A 26,832-nucleotide genomic window follows, 5' to 3' on the forward strand; every position below is an offset into this window, starting at 1 on the left:
TTCACCGGTGCATTGACCCTCGTTCTTCGCCGCTCCACCTTCGCTCTCTCCTTCTTTTCTCGTCTGCTGCCGCCGGGCTCCTTTCGCTTTTACTTTGCCTCGTCTCACCCCCTCGCCAGCGTCGGCTCTGTGTTCCACCACCGGCATCACCGCTTTCACTTTTATGCTGCTGGTGGTCGATGAAGAATGTCTGTCACGCAGGTACCACACATAATATCACTCACACATAGAAGCATCAGCATACACACGCACACACATATATTGATACCCATGAGACACCACTTCTCTCTCAGCGCAACAGAGCACCAGCCTACAACGGTCAGTTGTACACCATATACTTGGCAGTGGCACTGAACTTGTGCTGGCCCTTTACCACCTTGTTCACCGAGTCTAAGAAGTCCTTCTCGTTGATCGTCTTGCGGCGGGCGCGGATGGCAAACATGCCAGCCTCCGTGCAAACTGAGCGCAGATCAGCGCCCGTGGTGTTTGGGCACAGTCGGGCAATCAACTCAAACCGCACATCCTTTTCGCAGGAGAGAGAGCGCGAATGGATACGGAGGATGTTCGTGCGGCCTTCCAAGTCAGGCAGGCCAATCTCGAGCTTGCGATCCATGCGCCCTGGTCGAGTCAAGGCGGGGTCTAGCGTGTCGGGCCGGTTCGTCGCCATGATTACCTTGATGTTGCCGCGCGAGTCGAAGCCGTCCATCTGATTCACCATCTCCAGCATGGTGCGCTGGATCTCGTCATCGCCGTCACCACTGCCGCGGCTGCCGCCGACGGCATCGACCTCGTCAAAAAAGATGATGCACGCCTTCTTTGTACGCGCCAGCTGAAAGATCTCACGAATCATGCGAGCGCCTTCGCCGATGTATCGTTGCACGAGCTCGGAGCCAATTACACGAATGAACGTGGCATCCGTGCGGTTCGCTACGGCCTTGGCCAGCAGCGTCTTGCCGGTGCCCGGAGGACCATAGAGCAGCACACCCTTCGGGGGATCAATGCCCAGCTGCGTGTACTTCTCCGGGTGCGTGATGGGCAGCTCCACCACCTCGCGAATGCGCTCAATCTGCTCTTTAACACCGCCGACGTCGGCGTAGGTCACATCGGGCTTGTCCTCCACCTGCATCATTGACACGGATCGGTCAATGCGCGGCGGCAGTGGGATCTCGATCTGGATCTTACTGTAGCCCATGATAACGCCAACACGCATGGACTCCTCGATGTCTTCTGGTGCAACACGCTCGCCGATGGTGACGACGTACTTGGCGTGGTCGCGGATACTAATTACATACCGCGCGTCGTCTTGGCCCTTGTTGAGGATGCGCTCGCAGCGGCCGACGTGCAGCGGGTTTTCGCGCTCCAGGACCTTCTGGTCGCTGTTCAGATCCCACTGCACAGCTGGCGCGAGACCCAATTCACTCTCCTTCATGCCGCCCATCTTGTTCAGCTCCTCCACGTGCGACTTCACAAACTCCTCGAGCTCCTTGATGCTCGCGTGGTAGGGACCAGAACCGTAGAGATTGAGCAGCGCAATGTCATCCTTGTCCAGTGGGATGATCTCCTTTTCCTCCTTGTCGTCATCCTTCACGCGGACCGTGTTCTTGGTCTGACACGCACCCTTTCCATTTGACATTGCGTCGGAGGTGGCTGTCGAGGAGCGTGAAAGAGAGAGAGAGAGGCAAATAAGAGGGTGGGGGGTGCTGCTTAAGGGGGTAGAGGAGGAGGAGGAGGAGGAGGGCGGGGGGGGGGGGCGGTGCGTGCTGTGTGTACGCAGCGGTGTATACGCACCCTCCGTTCTTCCACGGATGTGTTCCTTTCTTTTGCTCACTTTTGCTCGCCCGCTCGGCAGTGATTCTGAGTAGATTGCGTTCTCTTTCAGTCTTTTGACTCTGAATGGTCCTCGTGTGCTGCTGCTGCAGCGGCGTCGGCGGCGCTCCTCCGGGAATCAAGTCCGAGTGGATGGGTGGGGCAGGGGAGAGGAGGACAGTCGCAGAGGTCAAGACGAAGAGCAAAGAAAATGTACAACCACGCCAACTACAACGCGAAGATGCACCGAGAGAAAAGCACTCAGCCAAAAGAGCCGCAAAAACTCAAAGCAGAGGCACAGCAGGCAGGCACAGAGAGAGGGAGGGGGAGGAAGCGAGGGAACAACGGACAGAGGGATGGAACAGTCGATCAAATTACATATATCCTGAGAAGCCTTTTTCTTGAAGGTGCATGACAATCAGAGAGAACGTCCTCGTCACGGCAGCACAACCAGATCAAGTCTACGCACAGTGACATCACGCAAACAGAAAAGCGAGTGCTTGGGGAGTAGCTGGTGCTAGTGCGCTGTGAGCACGTGCGTAGATGCAGTGCCGTTGTCCGACAATGGGGAGTGGGGGAAATCCATGAAGATGTCTACACCATCCATGGCACAGTGAGCGTGTGGGGTGTTCGTTGGCCGAGTCATCAAGAGCAACAAGAGCGGCATTTGAGTGAAACACCAAAGGGCATTTCCACCACAACGACTACACGCTCACCCACCAAGACAAACGCTTACGAGAAAAGGGTGACAGTGGCGAATGCCGACGCACATGACAGACAACATGGTAGTGACTGCGCACCGCTGTCATTCATCGTAAATACCACCACCACCACACACATACACCTCCACTTCTCATCCTTCCCCGGCATCCAGTTTCCACCGCAGACAAGTGGCAAGGCTGTACCTCCGGCCTCACCCACCAGTGCTCAGTGCTACAGCGATGAAAGGAAAGGAGGGCGGGTGCACAGGTACAGCGCGCATAAGACGCCTTCTGGGGGGGGGAGGAGGGGTAGATCTACCGGTAGGGGGCCGGCGTGCACCAAGGTGAGAAAGGTAAAAGTACTTCACACAGCATGGCACTTCCCATTCTCCTCACCACCCCGATGCCCCACATTCCGACAGCCATGCCTCGCACGTTTGACAGACCTGTGAGTGTATAGAGACTGGAAGCGGAGAAGGAGAGGGGACAGGAAAAGATCAATCATTTTGACAGAAGCACCACGTAGCTCCCTGCGGCCGCGTACCCCCCCCCAACTCCATCTTCTCTGATGTGTGCCTCCTGTCTTGGTGTTGCTTCCCTCCTTTTTTGGCTCTCCTCGCTCTCTGCCTCTCTCCACACTTCTGGCGACGCGACTCTGCAGGGGTGCACTCCAATGGAAACAGGGGAAAGCGACATGAACGCATCAACAGCAGAGGAGCACACAGTAGCAAAGTCCTCATTCTTCAACATACAGAGATAGACGAGAGCGAAGATGAGGGGGTGGTGGTAACAAAGAGAGAATGAGGAAACAGGCAGCGCACGTGTTCATTAGTCACGCTGCATCCAATTCGCCCTCCTCCTCCAACTCTTCGTCATCTTCGAGAGACACAAACCTTCACTTCACCCACGCTCAAGTCCCCCAAGTCCTTCTCCTGATCCCATCCGAGCAGCGAACGATGGACGAGGAAGCGATGGAAGAAGCTCTGCAACATGTGACGCATACTCACAACTACGTCGCAGTGCGGTGAAGAAAAAGGAGCGACCGACAGGCACATATATGTGGAAGGAAAGTGAGGGTTAAATGACTCGCAACTGATCACCCCTCTACGCCCTTCCTCACGAAGTGTTCTTGGGCACAAACTTGGGCTTGCCGGTGTTCCAGGGCACATAGCCGTGCTTGATCATGTGCCGCACCCGCCCGCCGACCTGCGTGGCAAACAGCACGAGGAAGTAAAGCACGAGAATCGGCCAAAAGACGGGGATGTCGAGGAAGGAAAACATTGTCAGGAAGAGACACACGGCCACCACCGTGAACATTTGCTTCCATACCACAAACTCCTGCACCTTAGGCATGAACGGGCGGTACTCATCGTCGTGCGCGTGGGTCGTCGGCAGTGATGTGCCTTCGCCCTCATCCGGATCTGACAGTGGAGTGATTAGCAGCAGGAGCAAGTAGAGCAAGTGAATACACAGGCCATAGGTGATCACGTAGAACCCACCGAAAGTGACTACGCGGGCCACGTACAGGATTGCTAAGAAGGCGAAGAAACACCATCGTAGCCCACGGTGAGGCACAGAGACATCGAGGTAGTGCTTGTAGGTGACACGTGCCTTGCGCAGAAAGGAGTGATCGATGCTCGGCCCAAGGAGGTCGTGAGATGGCGGCATTGTGGTAGCGATAGATCCGCGCTGGCAGATCCACAAAATGACAGCGCACACTAACACAAGGAGCACAAAGTAACCGAACAGGTACACGCAAAAAAGAGTTCAATTGAAAAAGCCCGCAGAGGCACCGGTGGTGAAGGAGCGTGGGAGGGGAGTAGTCCTCTGCCACACACAGAGGACCCGAACAGAGTGGGGGGGGCGTGTACGAGAGAGTGATATGTATGCGTATGTCCCCCTGCTTGTCCCACACGCCCGCGGCGAAGAGGTGCAGCAAGCGGAAGGAGAATAGGGGGGTGAGAGAAAGTGCAGCTCTTTTGTTGTGTGTCCGCGTCGTTAGGCGAGTCTCAACAGCAGCACAAGAACAAAAAAAAAAAAGAGAAAAAGCCCACCACGTCAGCCTCTATTACCTTCTACACCACCAAACGCGTGTGGTTGCTGGGGTGTGGAGGGGGGACTCGTTGTGGACGTCTAATTAGGCCTTGAGGTTGAGTATGTTGTTCTCTTTCTATCGTTGGGAAGCAAAAGCGATTCGATAAACTCCACTCCAAGCGGGGGGAGAGGGGGTGCAAAGAGAGGGAGATGAAGCCGGTGATAAGGTAAGTGGAGACCCATGGAGAGGGCGGCAACAAGAAGCGGGTGAGGGGGGGAACAGAGCAACTACGCATGGCATGGAAGGAAGAAAAAACATGAAATATAACATCCAGCGTCATCACACACACGCACCGTTTCTCCCCCCTTCCCCGTGTGCTCCTTCATAGCAGTTCCAAGAAGTGGTGTTCGCTTCACCCCGCTTAGTTAGCGCGAAGCCTTGCCCCCTACTAGTGGAGCAGCAAGCATGCATGGCATTCTTGTCTGTGTGGTTGCGTTTCTCTGGCGTGGTTACGCGCTACTGATGAACTGAGGCATCCGCTACACCCCGCACGTTGCGATGGAGGCCTCATAAAAGCCGGCGGTGGCACTGTGAAGTTGAAATGGTGTCCAGGAACAACCGGTTGCGTGCACAAACAGCGGGAAAGAAGAAAAGGAGAAGTGGATGGCGCCCCTCTTCCCCTTCCCTTCATTGTGTGTGTGATACGTCATCGCCCACGGGCCGATCTGCGCACTGCCCTCCCCCCGCCCTCACTCCCTCCCTCGGTCACTCGAGCGTCGCTCGATGGACCTGCTTTGCCTGCCTATCGTACTTGTGATCGCCCTTCCCGTTGCCACTGGCGTCCAGGGCATCGACCCACCCCGCACGCGCGTCTGGGTGGGCGTCGCAGAAGGGCAAGTACGGCTTGATGTCGAGCACCGGCGTACCGTGCAGTAAATCGTGGTCGGCGATGTGGATGTTCAGGCCATGCACGGCCACGAGGCGCACACACGACAGACCAATGAAGTTGGGCCGGTGCGGACTACGCGTGGCGAAGACACCGCGCCACTCCTCATCACGCGGAGGAATGATCATCGTCTTGAAGCCGGCAGCTCTATCAAATCCCTGTCGTTGACGAAAAAAGGAGAGCGTCGATGTAATCAGCGCCTCGGCGTCGCCGTAACAGCAAACATTGCCGTCCCCATCCGCCGTTGGCTCTGTCTTTGGTACCGTATCGGAAGCTGAAACCGGCGCCGGCGACACAGGGCCCGCGTCAGGCGATGCACCGGCTTCCCTGGCTTCACGAAACTTGCGTACCATCTCTTGCCCCTCCCCAGAGGCCATCGGGGCAGCAAATGAGAACTGGAAGAGTACCCAGATGAACTCAAAGCCTGCCAAGTCCCGCGCAGCGTTCTCCAACCCAGTGCGGAGGCGAATAAGCCCTGTTTGCGGCTCGAACGTCCCTGTGTTCGGCTGGCGCGGTGCCTCTATTTGAGCCCGCATCAGGCTGTGTACAATGCCCACGGCACATACCTCGTAGGGTTGCAGCTTCTCCGGGCTGAGAGAAATGCGGGTGAGCCGGTTTGCCTGCAGGACAGCTTGAGTGAAGGCGCTCTCATAAAGGGCTACGTCGTGCGTGCTGCGTTGCAGACGACTCTCCAAGCAGGCGTCCAGCTCCTCCGTTGTGCGTAATTTGTCAAAGAAGTACACCACCTGCCCACTGGCTGTGACCACATCTGATTGCGGCTCAGGCAGCACTGCGGCGGCGCCGCAGCTGGCAGACCGCGTGTCTCTATCCACTCCAAGTGTACACGCTGCTGGCTGACCGTGGGCGCTCGACGCCTCGTTTCCTGTCGCAGTCGGAGATGCTGGCTCGCTCCCCCTCTTGTACATCTTGATGGCCCGCACCTCTTCGCGCTTCCGCTGCTCCCGGTGCTTCCGCTGCTCCTCTGTAAGATTTGCCGCGAGCACGGCCGCAGGAGGCGGTACAATCAAGCGGGCCCGTACGCGGTTTGCTGCCTCGTCGCAATCAATGACCTCTGCCGGCCAGTACGGCAGCTTCGCAGGACGCACCCACACCAAATCGCCGACCAGGAAGTAGTTGACCCGCACGCGGTGGCGCTTCCTTGAGACACCATGCTGGAGAACTGGCACGGTAGGGGAGGCTGCAGCACCGGTTGTCGTATCAGCCGAGGCCACTGAGGCTATCGGAGAGGCACCGGCCACAGTTGTGTGGGGAGACGGCAACAATGAAGAGGCGTTCATGGCGTAGGCTGTCGCCCACAACACACAAGAATAGTGCTGCTTTCGGGGGTAGGCTAGCGGAAACAAGATGAGCCGCGCGCACTGGGCGAGCGTGGCAAAGTGTGTGTGTGTGTGTGTGTGGGTGGGTGGGTGGGTGGGTGGGTGTGAGTGTGGTTAGACAAAGTCAGTTGGCGCCGCTTTTCGTTCGGCACGCGAGCGTGCCAGTTTGCGCTCCTGTGTTGGAGGCGGCAAAGCTCGGCAAGAGCAAAACTATGGAGCAAAAGTGCAGAGACAAAGCAGAGAAAGAGTTCCGTAGAGGGGCCGCAAAGAGAGAAGGCGGCAAGCAGAGACACGTACACAAGCACTCATGTGCAGCGCTGGCGACGAAGAGGAAGAGAAGCGAGGGGGCGAGTATATCAGAAAAGCATAGGAGCATCGAGCCATGCACGCACACACATACACACACACACACACAAAGCATGCTGATGTGTGGCGGCAGATGGTCACATTGCTGTTGCCGCTCACGCCATTTTCTTCAGTTCCCTCCTTTTCCCAGTAACGGGGGTGTGAGGGGGAAAAGAGCCCCGCCCATGAAGAAGCACACCGTGATAGCGCTGGAAACAAAAAGAGCGCTAAAGCAAAAGTAAAACGAAATCAGACGGTGCACTGCCACCAGGTGCAGCACCGCCGAGGTCTCCTATACATCATGCACGTATGTAAGATGCGACTCATGCACCACCACTACCACCACCCACGCACACCACCTCTTCTTCGGCTTGGCTCCGCTCGCCGTGCTGCTTCCGCTCTTGACCGCTTTGTGGGTGTCATTAGCGCACTCGCTTTATGGCGTCTGCGTGAAGACTCGAATCGAAGACGCCAACGCGTCGTCCAGCGGTGCGCACCAGTACGTGTGGCCTATTTCCGACTCGGTCTGCGGCAAATGCGGTGGTGACGCGGACGGTGGCTCCTCCTCCAGCTTCTCAGCTCCTCTTGAGCCGCCTGGCACAGCACCTGAACAACTTCCGTGCTCCGCCGTTCGAGCGTGCAAAGAAGTGGTGTTAGATGCGCCGTGTCTGCAGCTACTGCGCCGGCACTCCAGCTCCCACGCACGGCGCTCCATCTCTGTGATGAGCGAACGGGCAAAATGGACCTCGTGGAACACCTTAACCTCCTTAAACGGCACAAACTGGAGGCGCTTTGTGAAAAGTGCAATGCTGCCAACGTTCTTGTCAAGGATCTTGGCCACGAAGCGGGTTGCACCGCAGACAGCGACGGCGTACTGCATGATCATGCGCACGGCTGCCTCCGCCAACCCGCGACGCCGGAACGCCGTGTCAGCCACCATCACCTCGACCTCGAACGTACGCGAGGGTGCCATGGAGGACACCGGAGTAGGTGGCGTGTTGTCACTCGACGATTTCGCAAGAGACTGCGGGGATCGACAGCTCTGCGGCTGTCCGCAGGGGCTCGACCGGTCAAGTGCAGAAATCCCGCTAGCAACTTCATCGGTGCCGTCATCATCCTCTTCAAGCAAGAAAAGATTGCAATCGCCGATCATGACATACGGGTGCACCAGCGCACGGCGCAGCGCCTCCTCAGCTCTTGTGCAGGTCCCTTCCTGCTGTGATGCTGATGAGATCGCTTCGTTGTTAAAGAGCTCTTTCATCTGGGAGGGGGCGTACCGCTTCAACAGCGGGATCGCTTCACCGGAGGAGCTCGGTAAGTTTTGCTGTGGATGGAACTCCCCCACGACGCAAGCGTGATCCGCGGCAGTGACGATACTGCCCGGGTACAACACCCCACCTCCTGAGCGGCAAAACGGCGCGAGAGAGGAGACGGGTGACAAAGACGTTGACCCAAACACTTCTGCGAGTGGCGGCACACTTCCACGCAAGCGCACGAGCCGAGCACCGGTGCCGTCCGTCATTTGCTGCTGCTCTTCTGCATCGTTAGAAAGACGGCGGCATTCGGTGGCAGAGGCGTCATCACGATGCACCTTTACCGGTGCCAGCAAGATGAACGTCATCTTGTCTGTCGATTGCAGCCACGACACTTGGTTCTCCCGCTCCTCGTCGAAAGACAAAGGCTCGCTCTCGGTGGCCGCGAGAAGCCCCGAGTCGCACATCCATTCATGGTAACGTGGCACAAATGGCGCCAGGTAGGGCACCAGCAGCACCCCATCACTGATCAGACAGACATGTTCATTGATCATTGGTGGCCAGACACGCAGCGCTGAACGAAGAAGAGGGCGAGAAGTCCAGCAGCAGGTAAGAAGGTGGCAGAGAGACTAATGGCAGAAGGCCTCAGGGTACATCAAGCACTCGCCCTTACGCAGTACGACCGCGAAACAAAACAAAGCGAAGCTGGCTGCCAGTCGAGAGAGGCAAAAGGGGTGTCCTTCCTTACATGTGCCCCTCCATCACAAGCAAGCAGACGCGCACAGCCACCGCTCAGCCCATCGCTATCACACTGCACACAGCGCGGGCTAGGCCCAGGGTCACGCCCAACATCACCGCAGAGCAGCAAAGGCGAGTGGCAGTAGGCAGATGCGCATACTCGCTGGATCGTCGACACGGTGTGTGGTGAGCTGGTCCAACTGTGATCATGGCTGCACATCTCTTCGGCACAGAGCCAGCCTACACCTCTCTGCCGGCGCCAAGAGCCCACAACCGTGCCCAGGGGCAGGCGGCAGGCTCTTGGCTTCCCATAAAGAGCGGGTCACGGGGTCCTGACGCCACGGTGAGGTTGACCAGTGCCATCGAAGAGCACAAAAGACATGAGGGAATAAAGTCGGAGTGAATGCGCTAGAGCACGCCAATCGGCGAGAACAGCAGCAAAGCCAACTCAACGCGAGCCACTTAGCTAAAAGTTCCTTGGGTACATCATCTTCAGTGGGAGCGCAGTGAGTGACACACTGTTTGGCCGCTCTCTCTCCCCTCGCCCTTTAATCTCCACGGTGCCTCTCAAGCGGGCTTTCTTCTCGTCCGCTAGCTTCTCCCGTTTGCCTTGCCTTCCTACATCTTGTTCTAATCTGGTGTATCCCTTGTCGTGCCGAGGCTGGCCATACATCAACCGGCCGGAATGTCCCGGCGAGAGTTACCAGCGTCGATGAAGCAACGAGGCGCGCATAACGTACAAGCGCGTAAGTCTACAGCGCAGCTGTGTTGTTGTTGTTGTTGTTGTTTTGATTATCGTCCCTTTCTGAAGTTCTGTCAGGCGCGTGTGCGCTTCGAATCCAAACGCGTGCACGCGAAAGCGACGACCAACCAGCAGAAGAGGCAAAAAAAGAAGATGCTGAAGCGAGGCACCCACGTACACTCAGAAAAGCACCAAAGGCAAACAGAGCCAAGCAAGTAAAGGGGGAAAGGGGGGTATGTAAAACCCCACAGCACAACACATGTAACGATGCCACATAGAGCAGGCAGCGATGCAAGAGACATGGCACGCCTGGAAGTATAATAAAGCCCCGGCCCCTGTCCCGGCCCTGCCCTTTTACCCCACAATAGCAAACGTGACAGAACAACAACAACAACAGAAAATACCCGCGAGCAGCCACAACGTCCTTCACCCGGACAGCGCTTCCCGCACACTGGCACAGGCATCATACAGCCACAGACACACACACACACACACAGACATACACACATTTGGGCGCCGAGAGACGACGGAAAAGAGAGATGCAGCTGTGGTGAAACAGTCAAGCAAACAAACAACCAAACAAGCAGGTGGAAAGGCGAAAAAACAACATTAGGGAGTATACGGGGTCCAGTGGAAATATGGCGCGAAGGTGCCGGCAAACACCCAAGCAGACACACGTTCTCTGAAAGTGAAAAGACAACGGTGTCTGGGCTGTGAAGAGGTGAGAGAGACAAGCGAGTGGACAGAAGTGAGGGAAGGGGGGGTGGCCGGTGACACAAAGCAACATGAATGGCTATTCAAGAAACTACGTGTGTGTGTGTATGTGTGCAGCGAGTCCCATCATTTTCAGCGTCAGCACCGAGTTGCAAAGCGAATGGAGATGAGAATGGAAGAAGGAGGAGTAAGAGAAGGGGCGAGGAACACACACACACACACACGCACAGAGAGAGAGACAGCGGAAGTCGAGAGGCTGTCCCACCAGTCCCGCCTCTTCCTCAAATCTGTGTGTGCGCGCATCAGCTAATATTGTGATGGAAGGCAGAGAGGCAGCGATGGAGATACGGAGAAGCACCAAAATGCAAAGCAAACGGGAACAGAGAGAAAAAAAGAGCTTCGAGTGGTATGCAGGGACAATGAGAAAGCCAAGAAGAAATCGGGAGAGAGGGCGAAAGGAAAAGGGACTACAACAACACTAAGCAGAGCCGTGCGCTTGCCTTTCCGAAGAGAAGAGAGAGCAGCAGGAGGGAGAGCAAGAGAAGGGGAAGGGCTCACGACAACAGAGGGAGGGACCTGGCAGAGAAGGAGGGAGGAGACATGACGGGGTGTACCCCCACAAGCACACATCTGCAGCGTTGGCTTCTCCTCTTCCTTTTTTAGCCATCCGGTAGTGAACAAAAAAAAAAATGGCGTCGAAGAATGTGGTACATTGGGTGGCACAAAATGCCGCAACACACACAGAGAGAGAGAGAGAGACCTGCTGCGCCTCTTACATCGTGGAGGCGGAAAGGAGGACTACACGTCTTCCCCATTCACCGCTGCATCGTCACTATCGCCATCTACAGAGAAGCTCTGCTCGAGGCTTTCCTCCACTAAGGCGCGTATCTTTTCATCGTAGGCACTGCGATTCTCTGTCAGGAGCCGCGCCGCCGCCCCGTTGGCGGCCGAAAGTGGGTTTGGGTCTGACAGGAGGGACTGAATAGATATCAGCAGCGTCTCTAGGTTAAGGGATGACTGCCAGTTGCCCTTCAGTGTGTCCATGCATATGTTGCCGTCGACGTAGACATTGGGGTGGAACATGCCCTTGGTGAGGAAGCGGACCTTTGGCGGCGAGAACGGGTAGTCGTCGCCAAAGATGAGGTCTAGTTTGAAGAGGCCGCCCTCCCACGGCGTGTCGCACGGGCCCGAAATCACGGCGTGCCAGTGGAAGAAGTCACCATCGACAGGCAGCGCTGTGATGTCGGAGTTGGTGCCCTCAGCCATGTTTTGTTGGAAGGTGCGGTAATCCTGCATAAGACGGCGTTGGGCTGTCGTGTGGTCCTTTAGCTGCTGGCCGCCGCCCATCTTATCCGCGATGGCGCTGTTGCGGCTCTGCCGGGCCGCCAGGTGCTCGTAAGAGGGCGACTGAAACCTAGGCTGCTCCATCGTCGTCATCGGCTCGCCTACGGGCTGTTGAGGGTGAGCCGTCTCTTGCTCGACTGTCGCGGCGGTGGTCATCGGGGCGTCGACAGGTGCACGCTGCGGTCCATCCTCGCCATCGCCGGTGGTATTCCGAGTCGCGAGACGAGCTGCTTGCATGACTCAATCGGGGAAAAGAAGGGGGGAGGGAGAAGGGGGGAGACGGCGCTCGCACAAACGAACAGCCCCCCAAAAAAAGAAAATGTGTTTGAGACCACAGACAAGCCCGACAACATGCGCGGCGGCAGCACACGGCAAGTCACCCACACGCAGGCAGGCCGAGAGAAAGCGAGAGAGAACGAGCGACGGCGATTCTTGCGCTCCGTTCACGATGGAGAGACACACTTGACAGGCTGACGCTCGCAAGGGGGGGAGGCGGGACGAGAAATGAGCTTGGATGTGCGACACACGAAACGCAATTTTTCCCTGTAAATTTGATGCACGCAGTGGGTCTGCAGGCCCCAGTCACGCTATACAATAATAAAAGAAGCCGAGATAGGAAGGTTCTTTGCGTTTGGCCCTTGTGGCCAGCGAGCGTGAGGAGCACGCGGGGAAAGAGGCGAGGAAGGGGAATGAGGAGGAGAAGTGGAGGAGGGTAGAGCAGGAGGGAGGCGTAACGGACGGCTCGTAACACACACACACACGCATAGGCGCGTTTTCTTGCCCTGCTATCACCCCTCAGCACCTCCGGCGTAGTGGACTGGCTCTGGAACTGGCATTGGGGGAGAGGGCATCACCGGTACACACATTCGCACATCTGAGGCAGAGGTGGCCACGCAGCCGACTGCCGGTAGTGATCTTCGCTGGTCGCCCACAAGGAAGCGCTGACCTGCGCTGTAGCTGAAGCGACTCTCAGGAAGGGGGGATGGGATAAGAGTCATGCGTACCCCTTCCGCAAATCATTGCACGCCTCGTGAGAGTTTGCCTTGGTACCTGCGCACTATAGTCGCACGGCTTGTTCTTCTTGTTGACCTCGTCGCCCTCCTCTTCTTCCAGGGAAGACATGAAAGGAGGTCGCACAGCTCACAAATGCGACAGATGCGGGTGAAGTCACCTGCAAACGCACGGCGAACCTCCCAGAGAAGAGAGTGAAACCCGCCACCGCCGCCGCCCTCACATGGGGTTTCTCTGCCGCCACGTCACATCACATCACCGCAAGGCACGAACACATCCGCCTCCATTAGAGAGGCAGGGACGCTCCAGAGATGCCCACTCCTTGAAAACAGAATACAGCTGAAACAACAACAGGGAAAAATGGGGGGTCATTGATGAGATGCGCACAAGAGAGGAGGAGGAGGGGGGTGACCAGAAAAAGAGAGCGCGCGCGCGTCAAGGTGGAAAAAATGAAGTGTAGTCTCCCTCTCGTGGGCGATGGTGAGAAAAGGGGGAATATGCATGACTCATCAAACCGACACACAAGCAGCCAAACAACCTGAAAATGCATGAAGTGCGAGATGTGAACAAAATTGAGAGAACAAAGCAGAGGAAGGAGAACACGTATGTCTTGCGAGCATTGGTGCAGTTTCGTACGCCTATATGCGAGCGTGTCTGGGTGGGGATGCGAGAGTGCCACGACGCCTCTCTTGATAGAAGGGTAGAGTGGAGACAGACAGAGGCACACGTGTGCATGCATGCATGCTGTCCTTCTTAGGCAGACGAACAGCGCGCAAAATAAAGAAGAAAAACAGACATCACAGTCCTCTTGCTCATACGCGCAGCGCACACTCTAGTCAACGTGCACGTCAACTGCATCCCTCCCTCTCGCAGCGAGTGAGGGCACGGGTGTGTGTGTGTGTGTGTTCATGAATACTTTCGCTTGCTTCCCTCCTCTTCCCCTTCTCTCGTTTGACTGGCAAGGCACATTTTTTTTTTTGCGCAACGCACCGCCTCACAATCATCGGTGCGCGTCATGACACCACGGAGACCCAAGAGACAGAGAATGCGTGAGTGCACAGACGGACGTGTGTTTAGGCGTAGTAGTTGAGGTTTGTCTTCTTGCGCGCCTGCACTGCGGCCACACCCTCAACGAAGTCCTCGTGGGCCACATAAGTGCGATCATGGCGCAGAGCCAGCATGCCTGCCTCGACGCACACAGCCTTGAGCTGCGCACCATTCATGTCATCAGTACATCGGGCAAGCTCCTTGAAATTCACGTCCTTGTCGAGATTCATGCGGCGCGAATGAATCTCCAAAATGCTGGCGCGTGCTTCCTCGTCCGGCATCGGAAACTCCACCTTTCGGTCCAGACGCCCACTGCGCAGCAGCGCTGGGTCAAGTACATCAATACGATTAGTGGCGGCAATCACCTTCACATCGTCGCTGCTGCCGAAGCCATCCAACTGGGAGAGCAATTCCAGCATGGTGCGCTGTACCTCACGGCTGCCGTGCTTGCCCTCGTCCGATCGCTTCGAGCCGACGGCATCGAGTTCATCGATGAAGATAATGGACGGCGCCTTCTTCTTCGCCAGGGCAAACGCATCGCGCACAATGCGGGCACCGTCGCCGATGAACATCTGCACGAGCTGTGGCCCGGCAAGGCGCAGGATGCACGCATCTGTCGCCGCCGCACAGGCACGCGCCAGCATCGTCTTGCCTGTGCCGGGCGACCCGTACAGCAGTACACCCTTTGGAGGCTGGATGCCGATCTTCTCGAACTGCTCCTTGTGTGTAATGGGCATCACCACAGCTTCAATTAGCTCGTTGATTTGCTTGTCCAGCCCACCAACATCTGTGTATTTCTCCTTGGGCTTTTCATCGATCTCCATAGCCTTGACACGGCTGTCATAGTCTGGCGGCAGCTTGTCGAGCACTAGAAACGTGTCCTTGTTCACTCCTACAAGATCCTCCGGCGACAGCCTCTCCGCGTCGACGAGGCCGGCCACGGGCAAAAACACAGTGTAGCGATTCGTCGTCTTCACCACAGCACTCTTCTGCTTCCGCTCAGGTTTCTTGCGGCCGACCGCCAGCTCCTCGGCCTCGTCCTCGTCGTCGCTTAAGTCGAGCACCTCGGCGATGCTCGCGACGAGGTAAGGCAGGCGGTTGTTCTCCTTGATACGCTTCTTCCCCATCTCCACGTCCCGCTTGAGGGTGATCAACTCCTGCTTGGATCGGTTCTCGAAGCTGCGGAGCGTCTGTGTCTCCTGGTGCAGGTTGCGGGCACGCGTGCGCAGCTGGTCGTTCGTGAGGGTGTCCAGCTCATTCAGCTCTGCCTCGCTGATGTTCTGTAGCTTCCGCTTCTCGGCAGCCTCCTCCTGCGCCTGCGCGTAGGCGCGCGCCTCCGATACTTCCTTCGCGGACGGCATGAATCCCTCCCGAAACAGCAGAAGTGCCGTTCGACGAGGTGAGTTGCTCGTGCAGCCTTGCACTCTCTCAGATATCTCTGACAAGTACTTCCAACGCTTCGAGTAGCCCTTCAGTGCTCACGTCTGCAAGAAGAATAGGGGAAGATGGAAGGACAATACGGAGCGAGAGCTTCACACACTCATCCACGAGGGAGAGATGTACACAGAGAGCCAAGTAGCAATAGATGGGGTCACTGTGCTGATACCTGCAAAAAAGGAAAAGAGAGGGGGTACTGGATGCGCCTTCCAACCGCGGTCACAAATGCCAATAACAATAATAAGTTAAACCTGGTGGATGCACGCGACTCGCCTGTGTGTTTTCCTCGCCTATACTTCCTTCGTGTAAGAAGATCAAATGGCTTCGAAACAGGGCCCCGTTGTGCACAGTGGCGTTTCCTAGTGTTGCTGACGTTTGCTGTTTTGTGTCCAAGAGGGACCGGGGGAGGGGGGAGGGGGGCAGAGCAGCACCGGCAGCAGCAAAGGAGCGCGAACATGTCAGCCGAAGTGACGAAAAAAAAGGAAAGGAAAGAGGAGATGCGGCGCAGTAGGTGAGACAGTCCTAAGCAGGGGGCGGAGAGAGAGCGTGTGTGCGCGCGTCAGACGCGCGGGGCGCAGGCAGGAACTGCGTCACGGCGGTATCCGTGAAAACGCGGCGGCAGAGGCATGAAAATGCCGCATGGATTACTGACTTGGCTGATCGCCTGGCTTTTTGTGTTCGTCGGTCTCACCCAAAATGTCCAGAATGAGTAATCGAGGCAGACAGCGGCAACAGAGCGCGCTAGGAGGCACGAGAGCGAGAGCAACTGCAATTCGTATTCCAATCTCAAAAAAGAAAAACGAACAAAAGACGCACAGCGGAAAGCGCCAGGACGGGCGCGCGACACCGCCTCTGCCCCCCCCCACCCAACTTGAAGCTCTGGTGACGCAAGCGCGAGGGGTAGGCACACTGTATAGAGAAGCGGGACTACAGAGCAAAGAGGAGAGAAGTTCGGTAGGTAGGGGGGAAGGTGTAAGCCTGCTGTGCACCCTCCCAGCCTCTCCTGTTCTCTTTCCCTACAACCCGCACGCGTGCATGCCGGTGTGCTGCCTACCAGTGAAGTGCGTACTCCTGCACAGGGAGAGCAAGATGAATGATGAAGATATGTAGGTGCACCTGGCTAGCATCGATGGTGCCACCACGCAAAGAATAGGTCCAAGTTTATGCAGCGCGTGCTTCCACGACGCGGCACCTCACAGGGTCTCTCAGGCAAACAGACTGGCACAGGTGAGTTTAGGCCTTCCCCTAAAATGGAAAGGGAGAGAACCGCAGAAAACAAGGAAAGGAGAAAGAGAGGACAGGTGCGGAAAACTCACGCACACGCGTGCATATACACCGCCCTTCGCCGGTGCGGCAGCGGAGGCGGTCACAGCAAGGACAAGGGGGAAAGAGAGGAGAAGGGGAAAGAAGAAGCGTTTGCGGAGAAGGGGGAAGGGGGCGTGGCACCAGAAAGAGGAGGAAAGAGAAGTGCATAAGACGAGGCAGGAGAACAGGGGGCGGTTGGCGCTTCGTAGCACACGAGAAAGAGGTGGTAGTCAACGGAGGGAAAGTGGTACGGGAGGGGGGACACAGTGGGGGGGGGGGGGGTGAAAGGCGTGAGAAGATCGCGGTACCACCTTGTAGTCTCTTGCACCGGCTAAATCTGAAATAGCACAGACCGCTACACACGCATGCCTCCCTGTAGAGCGAACCAGAGGAGAGTCGGACAGGATCACATGCAGGGGTGAAATGGTGGGCAGACATAGAAGACAACGCGACGCAGCCCGCGTCCTCCTCTCTCTCCTCACTAAGAACTCGTAGAGACACGGAATGCCCCTAGTTTTGATCACGCAGAATGACGGCTCTACTCCCCGATGCCAGCGATCAGCATGACTCAATCCAGCATCGACATAGGAAGGGGCTGTTAGTAAGACCGTATGTGCGCATGTGTCTGTGAGTGCGTGTGCCTTCTGGATTTACCTCTTCTCTGTTTTGTCCGTGCCGTCGATACGCTACTACTCAGCGAGGCACGCGCACGTGGCTGGCCAGTGACGTATCCACCACACGTACGAGATCGGGGTCGACGGTGGTATACATGTACACTTGTTCGAAGTCATCAGTCAGCGCAGAAGCAGCAGCAGACCGCTCGAGAAGGCGGCGCAGACGACCCCCTTGCACGATCAAGTAATAGCTCGCCTGCTGGCCATGTGGTGCACCCGGGACAGCAGGATCACTCAGCATGCCTTCACAGTAAAAGTACGAGCCTGGCGCCACCGCGTGGGGGACGCTCTTTGCGCTCACAGTCGCCGCATGGGTCGGCGGCAACGCTGCTGGCGAGAAACGCTTCGGCGAAGGAAGAGGAAGAACGCGCGTGATGGCAAGCGGCGCAGGATGTTGTTCGACTCCCCCACTCCCTGTCGATACAATCCCCGCAGGGGCCATTCCACCCCTGCCACAATCGCTAGGAGCAGGGAACGATGTGGCGATGTGAAGCGGAATCCAATGCCATGTGAAGAGGGAAGAGGGGTGCGTTACGGCAGCAGCACTGGGCTTCTGCTGAGGGGGCACGGCAGACACACGCGCAGGCAAACCGCACAGCAGATACGAGGCCGCTTGACCTTCTCCCCGATCGATCCTCATCGCAGTAGCACTGGCCGCGCCGACGTCAAAACTGGCCGAAGTGCCGGAAAAGGTCTCCGCAGACTCGTTTGATCTCGAGGTCTGCTCGCCCTTGTTGAGGAGCATCGTACACAGGAGCACATGCCACGGGGTGGGATCTGAGGAGGAGCACGCTGGTTGAGCTCCGTGTACCGCTGGTGATGGTGAGCGAGACACCGTCCTCTCTTGAGGAACCGGCTCGTGCTCGTCGCGCCGTCCCCCGTCTGCACGCACATCGAGGGTCAACGTGGACACATACAGGACTTGACGGCACGTCAGTCCACACAGTAGGTCTACGCCTCTACCTTTCTCCGGTGGCGTGAGGGTGGTATTCGCGTCGTGACTCTCGCCGAGCAGCGACCGGTGAACAACGTGTAGTGGCATCCCGAGTCTGGTTGTTGCCCCACCGCGGGCCAGCTGCTCCATCAGACATGCGGCGCCAATTTGATGGTGAAGCAGTAACGACGAAGGTATGGAAGGCTGTAGCACGACACCGCCCCAGCGAAAGAGCCGTAGAGGAGGCCGATGTCGAGGAACCACGGCGCCAGGGAGCAAAGAGGCGCAGTTTTGGCTCATCGACATTTGGATCTCGTCTGTGGACATGGTTGGCCAGAGCGACCGCAGCAGTGCGGCATCGCACACACTTAGCAACGGAAGATAGCCGGCTGTATCACCTGAAGAGGCCGCAGCCTCCACGTTTGCTGTTGTGCCACGCGGTGCTGCACAACCAACGCCGTCGTCAGCGCATCCTGTGGGGCATGATAGCCATCCGATATACGCGGTCGCAGAGCTGCAGAAGCGACTCACTGAGAGATGGTGTGAAGGAGGAGGAGGAGAGACAGATGAGACAGCAGCGCTGTAACCGGGCGGTTTGGTTTCGCCTTGCAAGCACACGTCCACCTGAAGTGTCACCAGGGGCGCCGGTGAAGGTTCCGTGTCGAAGACGGATGCCGTCGGCGCAGCACCCCCAGCAGCAGAGTTACTAGCCGCGCCCACGTGCGCCGACACGACGTCCACCCAACGCAGAAACGAAAGCCGAAGCACAAAAGCCAACGAGGAGTGGCCCCGCTGCGGCTCCGTGGCACCAGACCACACAAAGTACCAGGACTCGCCGACAGCGGCTCCTGCACCTTGTTGAGCCACCTCACCAGCTGCCATCCACCCACACGGTGTGACTACAGGAAGTCGCTGCAGACGCAGTACCGATGCGGTGACAAGGGTGGTAGCGCCATCCGCAGTCGCTGGGGAAGCAGCACGACGACCAATTGTATCACCCTCCCGCTCTGAAATTCCGGGCAAGTCCGCGCGAAGGTCCCGTACAAAGACCACCGCTTCGGCGGCGAGATCCACAACCCCGACAAGAGATCCGACTGCCAGCACGAGAAGCACCGTACCCTTCGCCGCCATCTCCGCCACAAGACTCGCCGAGGAGCTGTTGCGACCCTCCATCGCTGACTCGCCGACACCCGCTTGCCGATGGTTGACCCGTCGCGATTTGTCCTCCATTGGCGACGTGACCACCTCCATATGAACGGCATCGGCACCGGTCCCACTGCCCAGCAGCAGCTTGCAAAAGAGCTCGTTCAGTGGCTGGGTGGTGCCGTGCGCAAGTCCCCGCCAAATGACGCCAAGATGCAGTACCACGCCCTCGCCGCTGGGAATGCCAGCTGCTGTCGCAGCAGCAGAGAAGGAGCTGGTGCATCTCCAACCAACAACATCACCGCTGCGCAGTAGCGCCACCGCATCTAGCTGCCTCACACAAGAGAGTAGTGATGCTTTGGATGGCGTAGGGGCGCCGGATAAGGACGGAGCTGCTTGAGCGAGGTTGTCTACGTCGGCTTCGACTCCACCGCCAACCCATGCAAGCGCAACAGGCACCACCCCGTCACTTACGGTCGACCCAAACCTCGCTGCAGAAACCAAGAACGTGGGCGTGTGCGACAGCAGATCGAACGCGGTGGCGAGGGTGTCAGTGGTGCTTGCGTTATGGAGAACAGCCGAGAAGGCAGAAGGCGACGCGACTCGAGTGCAGCTACCCACTGCCCATGGACAGAGGCCTGCTGTCGACTGTGGTAGCGACGCAGCCGCACTCGAGGTCTCCGTGCCTCTTCGCTGCTCGATACCCAAGGTTGCATTCGTCGCCGGTGTAACTGTCGCTGGGCGGCCACTACCATCATCACTACTGCTCATCACTGAAGCGCTCAGCCAAAGCTCAAAGACGCCCTCAAGCAGGATATTATCGGAAGCATCCACTACACTCGATGCGGTGCCACCGTGATGCGGTATTGTTGCGTATCCGCACACAAGACAGCTAACATCGCCGGACGTTGTGTCACAGTCCGCTGCTGCAGAGCGCCAACAGAGAATCCGCCCTACCATGGTTAGCGGTGTGGCACACCAGGGACGCGACAGCACACCCCCAGGCACCCCTGATGAACGCAGTCTCTGTGTAACCTGCACGGAGAAACGCCAGTGATCGCCAGCACTGCTGCGGCTGCGACTGCGGGGCTCGTTGTCATGCCAACGTTCAGCCACCATTGGTGGAGCCCGCGTCCACTGCGCCTGAATGGCAATGACAACAGCACTGTGCCAGTGCACCTTCGCTGCGGAAAGTGTCAAGGGCTTCTCCGAGAGAAGAGCACAGACATGTGCAACAGAACGTGACACCCCTTCATCGCCACGCCCAAGCACGTCTCCAGTTGCACGTGAGTTGCCGTCCTTGTGAGCCGGCATGATGCGTGGGGCCAGCCAGGTTGTCTGTGCATCCTCTACGTAGCCGTCCAGGACGCATCGCGCCACCTCGCCCTCGGAGCCATAGAGTACGAACGCAAAGACCTTTGAGTTGCGAGGGGCGCTAAGGTTGTCCGGCTCCGCGCCTGCATGCTGGAGCTGTGAAAGTTCTCTCAAGCGTGCCATATTGCCATTAGCGAGCGGCGTGCCTGCCATTGCCATTCCTCCGTGTCTACGGCGACTAATGGTGGTAGCGAAGCTGCGAAAAACACTACTCGGCGCGTATGGCTCCTGCACGGGACGCTGAAAGACACCAAGAACCGCAGCCGCCTCATCCGCGGAGGAGTGGAGTGTGGCACGAAATACCTGCGCAGCCGAGGGAGGGGCAGAGGCGACTGGGCCAGCAGCGAACCGCGCATTTATGGCGAGAGGAGGTTGGGAAAGCGGCGAGCGCAGCCCAGCTAGCGCAGTGGAAAAGAGAAACTGTGGGTGGGCCAACGAAAGTCCGCGCACAGACCACGGCCCAACCAGCAGACGTCCCGTCACCATCGGCAGCGTCTTGTGGGGGGTAGTGACAGCATTCAAGTGGTGGCCATCCTCCTTCAGGTAGCACACGGCCAGCGAGTCTAGACACAACTCAGTAGGGGCGCCGCCGACACTGTTGACATGACAAGCCTGCACAGTGGGGGCCGCGTAGAGCACGGCGAGGAGTGGGTACGACTGCGTGAAGGCAGCCGTCCCAGGCAGCCAGCTGAGACTGCGCACGCTAGAGTGGGGCAAGGCGTTGCATAATGAAGCACAGTCATGTACGCCCTTACTCGACAGCGACGCACTCGGGGCGACGTTCAGCAGCTCGCTCATGTCAAAAATCGCTTGACTGTGCAGCTGCCATTCACGTTCGACCGTCGAGATCGTCGCCGGGGCTCTGCTGCAGCAGCGGAGACTAGCGTACCTCGCGACGGGGCGCGTGCAAGGCAACAAAGAGAAGCCCGAAGAGGAAGATGCGACGGTGGGGCTGCACCACACAACCAACAACTCCAACAACGAGTTGCGACCGTCGTGGTTGTCATCTGCACAGGTCGCCAGCGATGCGGTCGTAGGCAAGGGCCGCACGAGTGAGCTCACGAGAGGAACACCAGTCTCGTATGTCGAGAGAAAAGTCCCACCCTTTAATGCGCCGCCGCCGCGACTCGGTGCTGACCGTGGCGACGTGGCAGAGGGAATCCATGCACACTCGCTCAATTGCACAGACCACTCCGAAGCTGGCAAGCGGCGCGTGAGTTTGAAGGTCGCCAAGGCGGCGCAACCGCAATCGAAGTAACAGAGCACATCTGTCGAGAGAAGGGTGGCAGACGAGGCATTGTGAGCCATGGTAAACTGCGTTGTCGTACTCGCCGCATCTGGGGAGCACTGCCAAGCCTCTTGCCGCACCACATGAAGAGCCACCAAGGCGCCACCGGAGACGTGCGACGGGGATGGCTGAAAAGAAGTCGGCGGCGCACCAGCGGGGGGCTCCTTTGAAGCCGCACCGCAGAGGTGTAAAGATGAACTCACCTGCAAAGCCCGGAGAACCGCCAAGGAGTCGCGTGACCTCTCTGATAACGACGCCACGGTTGCAGCCCAAGCCGGGGCTGCGCGTTCCAGCGACAAGCACGACTGTCGCGAATGCGAACCGATGGTTGGCAAAGTCAACGAATTCCCCACACCACCTGCTGAGTCTGCCCCGCGGCAGCACTCAGGATACTCGTTGCATTCTTCGTGCGAACTGGACGAGAAGTCGGCCCTGCGCGAGGCTTTTAATGAGCGTGCGTAAAGTGCAGAACGAAGGACACCGGTGGGAGAGGTATCACAAGACAACGGTCGAGGCCCATAAGATTTTTCCTTCGCAGCATCATCGGACGCCTCGCGCAAGGAGAAACGCACAGCGCCGAAAGAGCCGCCTGCCGCAGAGTTGGCGCACGCAGTGGAGGCGATGGCAAAGACGAGCGTATGATCATCGAGTGCACAAATGGAGTGGATTAGATGCACACTGTCGACAGCGCCGCAGCTCTCTTTCGAAGTAGTCGAGCTGATAAGTGGCATCCCACGTAGGAGAATGCATAAAAGCGATTCGCTCCGTATAGCACAGGTACGGTTCGTGTGGTAGAGTGGTGAAGATCGGAGAGGGGTCTCGGCACATACGGAGGAAAGGGGAAGAGAAAGGCGAGGAGGGGAAGCAGACGGTGGTGAGAGGTGAACATCTCCACCTAACGTAGGTTTAGTGGAAGAAGCAAAGAAGCATCTGGCTTGGAGCACATTGAGTGGAAAGAGAAGCGATGCGACCTCAATTCCCCTACAGGCGTCGAGCCCGCACGTCCTGCCATGCCGGTGTGCGCACGTCTGCGGGATATGTGCACCACCACGGCAAGAAAAAGGGAAGAGCGGTGCGATGGTGGTCGTGTGAGAGAGGAGATATGTGGAAAGGAGAAGAACAAAGACAATCACGCAGGGCGCCAACCATCGCCATTAGCACAGCATACATACAGAGAGAGCGAGAGAGAGAGAAGCCATCTCCTCCCTTGCCCTTCATCGCCTGTACTCATTTCAGTAGGCTGTAGAGGCTCCGCTTCCTCTTCTGTCGGCTGTTCCGCTTCACGCACGGGGCACGCGAGAGAAGCAACATCGAGCCACACCGAGGAAGAGAAGGAGTGAGGGTGATAGGCGGAGGGCGGCTTGTTCAGTCCAGCCAGCCTCGCTTTTCTTCGCCCACGAACACACACACACACATACGCACAAACACACCAGCAGCTGAGCAATCCCAACAAGAAATGCATGAGAAACAAAAAAGAGAATAAGAACTGGAGCGCCTCAGCTGTAGTGCGCGCATGCTCCACAGAGAACGAGCGCACCTACAAGACCAGCTCAACGTTAAGCCTGTCGTGCCCTCCTTCTCGAGCAAAACCCGAAGAAAAAGCGCACGCCTGCGCGCACTCCACCGCATCGGAGCAAAGCTCGAAAGCGCAGAGAGAGTGGCGTCTCAGGAAAGATGGACGAGGAGGAGGAAGGGGGGGAATACTTTACGTGCGTATTATTTGCCCCTTTCGTGTTGCCTCTAAGACTTCGTCTGAACTTCTAGAAAGATGCAGGCCTGCCAGTAACGCCTCGCTGTATCGCAAGAGCAGGAGGAAGGGGGGAACGAAGGACTCAGCGCAGCACATGAGCCCACGCACTGTTCCTCCTCTTGCTTCTCGTTCCACCTCTCCATCCCCCACCCCCGAGCAGGTCCTTACGCAGTCGCAGCAACGCTACCAGCACCGAGCGCGGGGGCGCACCTGTACGCCTCGTTGAAGGGCTCCTTCAGAAGAGTTGACATCTCATCGGCCAGAGTCAGCACCTCCAAGCCAACGGCGCGAACGTCCATGGTGTGGCTGCCGGCACTTGCCGGGATGGTTACGCTAATCTGGTACTCCAGTCGCGGATCCTCTTCCTCGTCCCGCAGCACAATAAGTGGTTGCCGCTTCGTCTCTCGCACAGCAATGGCGATGCCCTTGTCGTTAAGTCGCTCGAAGTGGCGCGTCTCGTTCTCGGAGAGGTAAACGAGCTGGCCGTTCTCCGGCGGCAGCACATCGTTCACATCGTCATCAGCGAACTCAATCACAGGGATGCGGGTGTACGTCTCACGGTCCTGGGCACTGACGGCAGGGCGCGAACGCAGCAGAATGCGGCAGTCCGGCTTCTCCACAGAAGTGCAGAAGGCCGTCTGCACATCGACCCACTCCCCATACACCCCCTCCACCTTCATCTGATCGTTCAGCACGACCTCAAGCTTGTCCTTGGCGCGCTTGATACCGCCCTCGTAGGTGAGACGCGCGTTCTTCCTAACAGGCTGGAATCCACGCTCCGTCAAAAACGCGTCCACGAGGGGAATGGCACTCTCCGGCGCTGTGGAGACCCATGTGTACGGCTTTGTCAGCTGGAGGCGCTGCTGCAGCGTATAAACTGATACGACAGCCTCGCCGTACCGCATCGCTGCGGGAGTGAGCAGTAGCTTTCCAAGCTCCACGGTAAGCTCGCCATCCATGCGGAGGTTGTTCATGTTTAGCAAGCACCACTGAAGCACCTTGCTGTAGCGCGTCTGTAGGGCTCCGGTTGCATCAGAGGAAGAGAGGGTGTAGCACTCTGTGTTGGCTGGAAATCCCGGGAAGGTGGAGGTGTTCACACGACTGACAACAGCCTCGGCGCAGCTGCCCGTCGTAAGCAGCTGAAATGCCTTTGGCACCATGTTTGCCGTTCCCTGATAGAATCCTGCCTGAGCCAAATCCAGCAGCGTCTCCGGCTGCGTCGCGCCCGCGCCAGCCCAGTTGCCGTAGCCCTGTTCGCCCTCCTTGCCTGCGCCCTTGGCAGCTCCCACGGCGGCAGCAGCGCCGCCGTGCTGCTCAGAGCTGTCCTTGTCGTGCAGGTACGCCTCCATACGTCTCACCACCGCCGCCTTCTTTGCCGTCGGATCAACAATGATGCCGACGTCGGCCAGAAAGTCGCGCATCTGCGCCACATGCAGCGAGAAGAGATTGCCTTCATTCCACAGCTGCCACACCTCCTCATACTTCACCTTCGCCGTTCTGCTAGTTAACGCCACTTGTGGCCCGGAGGCACGAGCGTCATCGTTGGTTGGGCCAGGGCTGCTCTGGTAGCGATGGGATGCACAAAGTGCAGCAACAGTAAGAGATGGGCAACACGTACCCCGGGTGCGGGTAGACTGCCATGAGAGTCGCCCACAGCCGCTCCGCACCAGTGGCATGGACAGCGTCAGTCGGTGCGTGAGCAGCATGGCTAATCCTCGGCAACACCTTGACTTGGTGTCTGTGAGACGTATGTGCTCGTATTCAGAGAAGCAGAGAGGTGTCCTGAGCTACCGCTGTCGAAGGCCAAAGAACTGCCTTGATGAACCACCACCCCTTTCCTGTGCTTTCCCTAATAGCCGATGGACTCCGCTATGACACGCCTGTGTGGGGGTTAAGTAGGAAGGGACTTCGCTGTCTTGGCCACAACAAGTCTCACAATTCACGCGTACTTGACGCAGATACACACACACTCTCACAGACAGAGAGGCGTGCAAGTGATCCGGACAGCCAGCCTCCGCGGAGAATACGATAGACAACACTACGAGGAAGGTAAAACGGGAGAGAGGAGAATGACAGGGTTGTAAGTTGAGCGGCAGGAGCACGAAGAAGTGCGCAAGAAGAGTTGATCTCAAGAGGAGGCAGCACAAGGAAGCAGAACTCTCATGCTGGTGCAAGTGTGTATAGGTGTGTGTATGTGTACGTTCCGAAAAGGAGGAGAAGGAAGGCAATGGGAGAAGTGGTGAGTGCTGCAGTCCGGGTAAATGCGCCAGCAGGAGAGAGAAGGGGGGGTAGGGGGGGTGGGGGCAAGGATGGAAAACAAAACATCTTTTGCACAGCACCCGGGCCTGTGGGGGGGGGGGCGTGTGTGTTCGTCTTGCGCATTTTTCCCTCTCTATCTCTCTCTTTGCGCCTCACAAGTCCAATACGGTGGTAAAAGCGGTGCGAGTGGAGAAAAGAGGTGAGGGACCTAATGAGCGCTCGCGGTTTCGCGTCGCTCTCGTCCGTCTTCTCGTGTCCCTCACCTCATTATTTACCTTCTGTCTTTCTTTGGGGCCGTGTGCTCGTGTTATTGCTCGCTGATGTTGTATGTTTCAGTTGGTTTCGCGATTAACAGGGATCAGTCCCAAAAAGACCAGTCAAAAATGCGGAAGAAAAAAAGACGAATGTGTTGTTGGACCACCCGTGACGCTGAGCCGATTGAAGGTGCTCAGCGCATACTTGGGGGTATCTGAAGTTGTTGGTGCCTCCTCCTCCTCCTCCCCTGGCATCCTCTTGCGTGCTACCCCCTCTTCCTCGTTCTTACTTGCTCATGTGTCTCACACGCTTTACGGGGATGGACAGCCTGGAGGCACAGGAAAAAGAGCGAGCGAGACGAAGGCACAAAACATGAAGGACAACGAGGAACAAC

The 26,832-nt window shown here is 57.6% G+C and overlaps 8 protein-coding genes across 8 annotated transcripts, besides 1 other annotated feature; all 8 read right to left on the minus strand.

Moving 5' to 3' along the window:
* Nucleotides 1–319: 319 nt before the first annotated feature.
* LPMP_220540 (proteasome regulatory ATPase subunit 1, putative) lies at nt 320–1,633 on the minus strand (the record flags this gene model as incomplete). Its single annotated transcript, XM_010700753.1, has 1 exon — nt 320–1,633. The coding sequence occupies one exon, from the start codon at nt 1,631–1,633 to the stop codon at nt 320–322; it is 1,314 nt and encodes a 437-aa protein (XP_010699055.1).
* A 1,990-nt stretch (nt 1,634–3,623) lies between these two features.
* Nucleotides 3,624–4,175, minus strand: LPMP_220550 (rer1 family-like protein; the record flags this gene model as incomplete). The annotated part of the gene is made up of 1 exon (XM_010700754.1): nt 3,624–4,175. One exon carries the CDS (start codon nt 4,173–4,175, stop codon nt 3,624–3,626), a length of 552 nt encoding a protein of 183 aa, XP_010699056.1.
* Nucleotides 4,176–5,307: 1,132 nt separating this feature from the next.
* On the minus strand, nt 5,308–6,786 carry LPMP_220560 (hypothetical protein; the record flags this gene model as incomplete). The annotated part of the gene is made up of 1 exon (XM_010700755.1): nt 5,308–6,786. One exon carries the CDS (start codon nt 6,784–6,786, stop codon nt 5,308–5,310), a length of 1,479 nt encoding a protein of 492 aa, XP_010699057.1.
* An 820-nt stretch (nt 6,787–7,606) lies between these two features.
* LPMP_220570 (N-acetyltransferase, putative) lies at nt 7,607–8,977 on the minus strand (the record flags this gene model as incomplete). The annotated part of the gene is made up of 1 exon (XM_010700756.1): nt 7,607–8,977. The coding sequence occupies one exon, from the start codon at nt 8,975–8,977 to the stop codon at nt 7,607–7,609; it is 1,371 nt and encodes a 456-aa protein (XP_010699058.1).
* A 232-nt stretch (nt 8,978–9,209) lies between these two features.
* Nucleotides 9,210–9,524: a repeat region.
* A 1,891-nt stretch (nt 9,525–11,415) lies between these two features.
* LPMP_220580 (ubiquitin-conjugating enzyme-like protein) lies at nt 11,416–12,198 on the minus strand (the record flags this gene model as incomplete). The annotated part of the gene is made up of 1 exon (XM_010700757.1): nt 11,416–12,198. One exon carries the CDS (start codon nt 12,196–12,198, stop codon nt 11,416–11,418), a length of 783 nt encoding a protein of 260 aa, XP_010699059.1.
* Nucleotides 12,199–14,045: 1,847 nt separating this feature from the next.
* Nucleotides 14,046–15,380, minus strand: LPMP_220590 (proteasome regulatory ATPase subunit 5, putative; the record flags this gene model as incomplete). Its single annotated transcript, XM_010700758.1, has 1 exon — nt 14,046–15,380. The coding sequence occupies one exon, from the start codon at nt 15,378–15,380 to the stop codon at nt 14,046–14,048; it is 1,335 nt and encodes a 444-aa protein (XP_010699060.1).
* A 2,074-nt stretch (nt 15,381–17,454) lies between these two features.
* On the minus strand, nt 17,455–22,905 carry LPMP_220600 (hypothetical protein; the record flags this gene model as incomplete). The annotated part of the gene is made up of 1 exon (XM_010700759.1): nt 17,455–22,905. The coding sequence occupies one exon, from the start codon at nt 22,903–22,905 to the stop codon at nt 17,455–17,457; it is 5,451 nt and encodes a 1,816-aa protein (XP_010699061.1).
* A 1,183-nt stretch (nt 22,906–24,088) lies between these two features.
* On the minus strand, nt 24,089–25,630 carry LPMP_220610 (guide RNA associated protein, GAP2, putative; the record flags this gene model as incomplete). Its single annotated transcript, XM_010700760.1, has 1 exon — nt 24,089–25,630. The coding sequence occupies one exon, from the start codon at nt 25,628–25,630 to the stop codon at nt 24,089–24,091; it is 1,542 nt and encodes a 513-aa protein (XP_010699062.1).
* Nucleotides 25,631–26,832: the final 1,202 nt, after the last annotated feature.

The sequence above is a fragment of the Leishmania panamensis genome (genome assembly GCF_000755165.1).
Source record: "Leishmania panamensis strain MHOM/PA/94/PSC-1 chromosome 22 sequence".
In the NCBI taxonomy this organism is placed as follows: Eukaryota; Euglenozoa; class Kinetoplastea; order Trypanosomatida; family Trypanosomatidae; genus Leishmania; species Leishmania panamensis.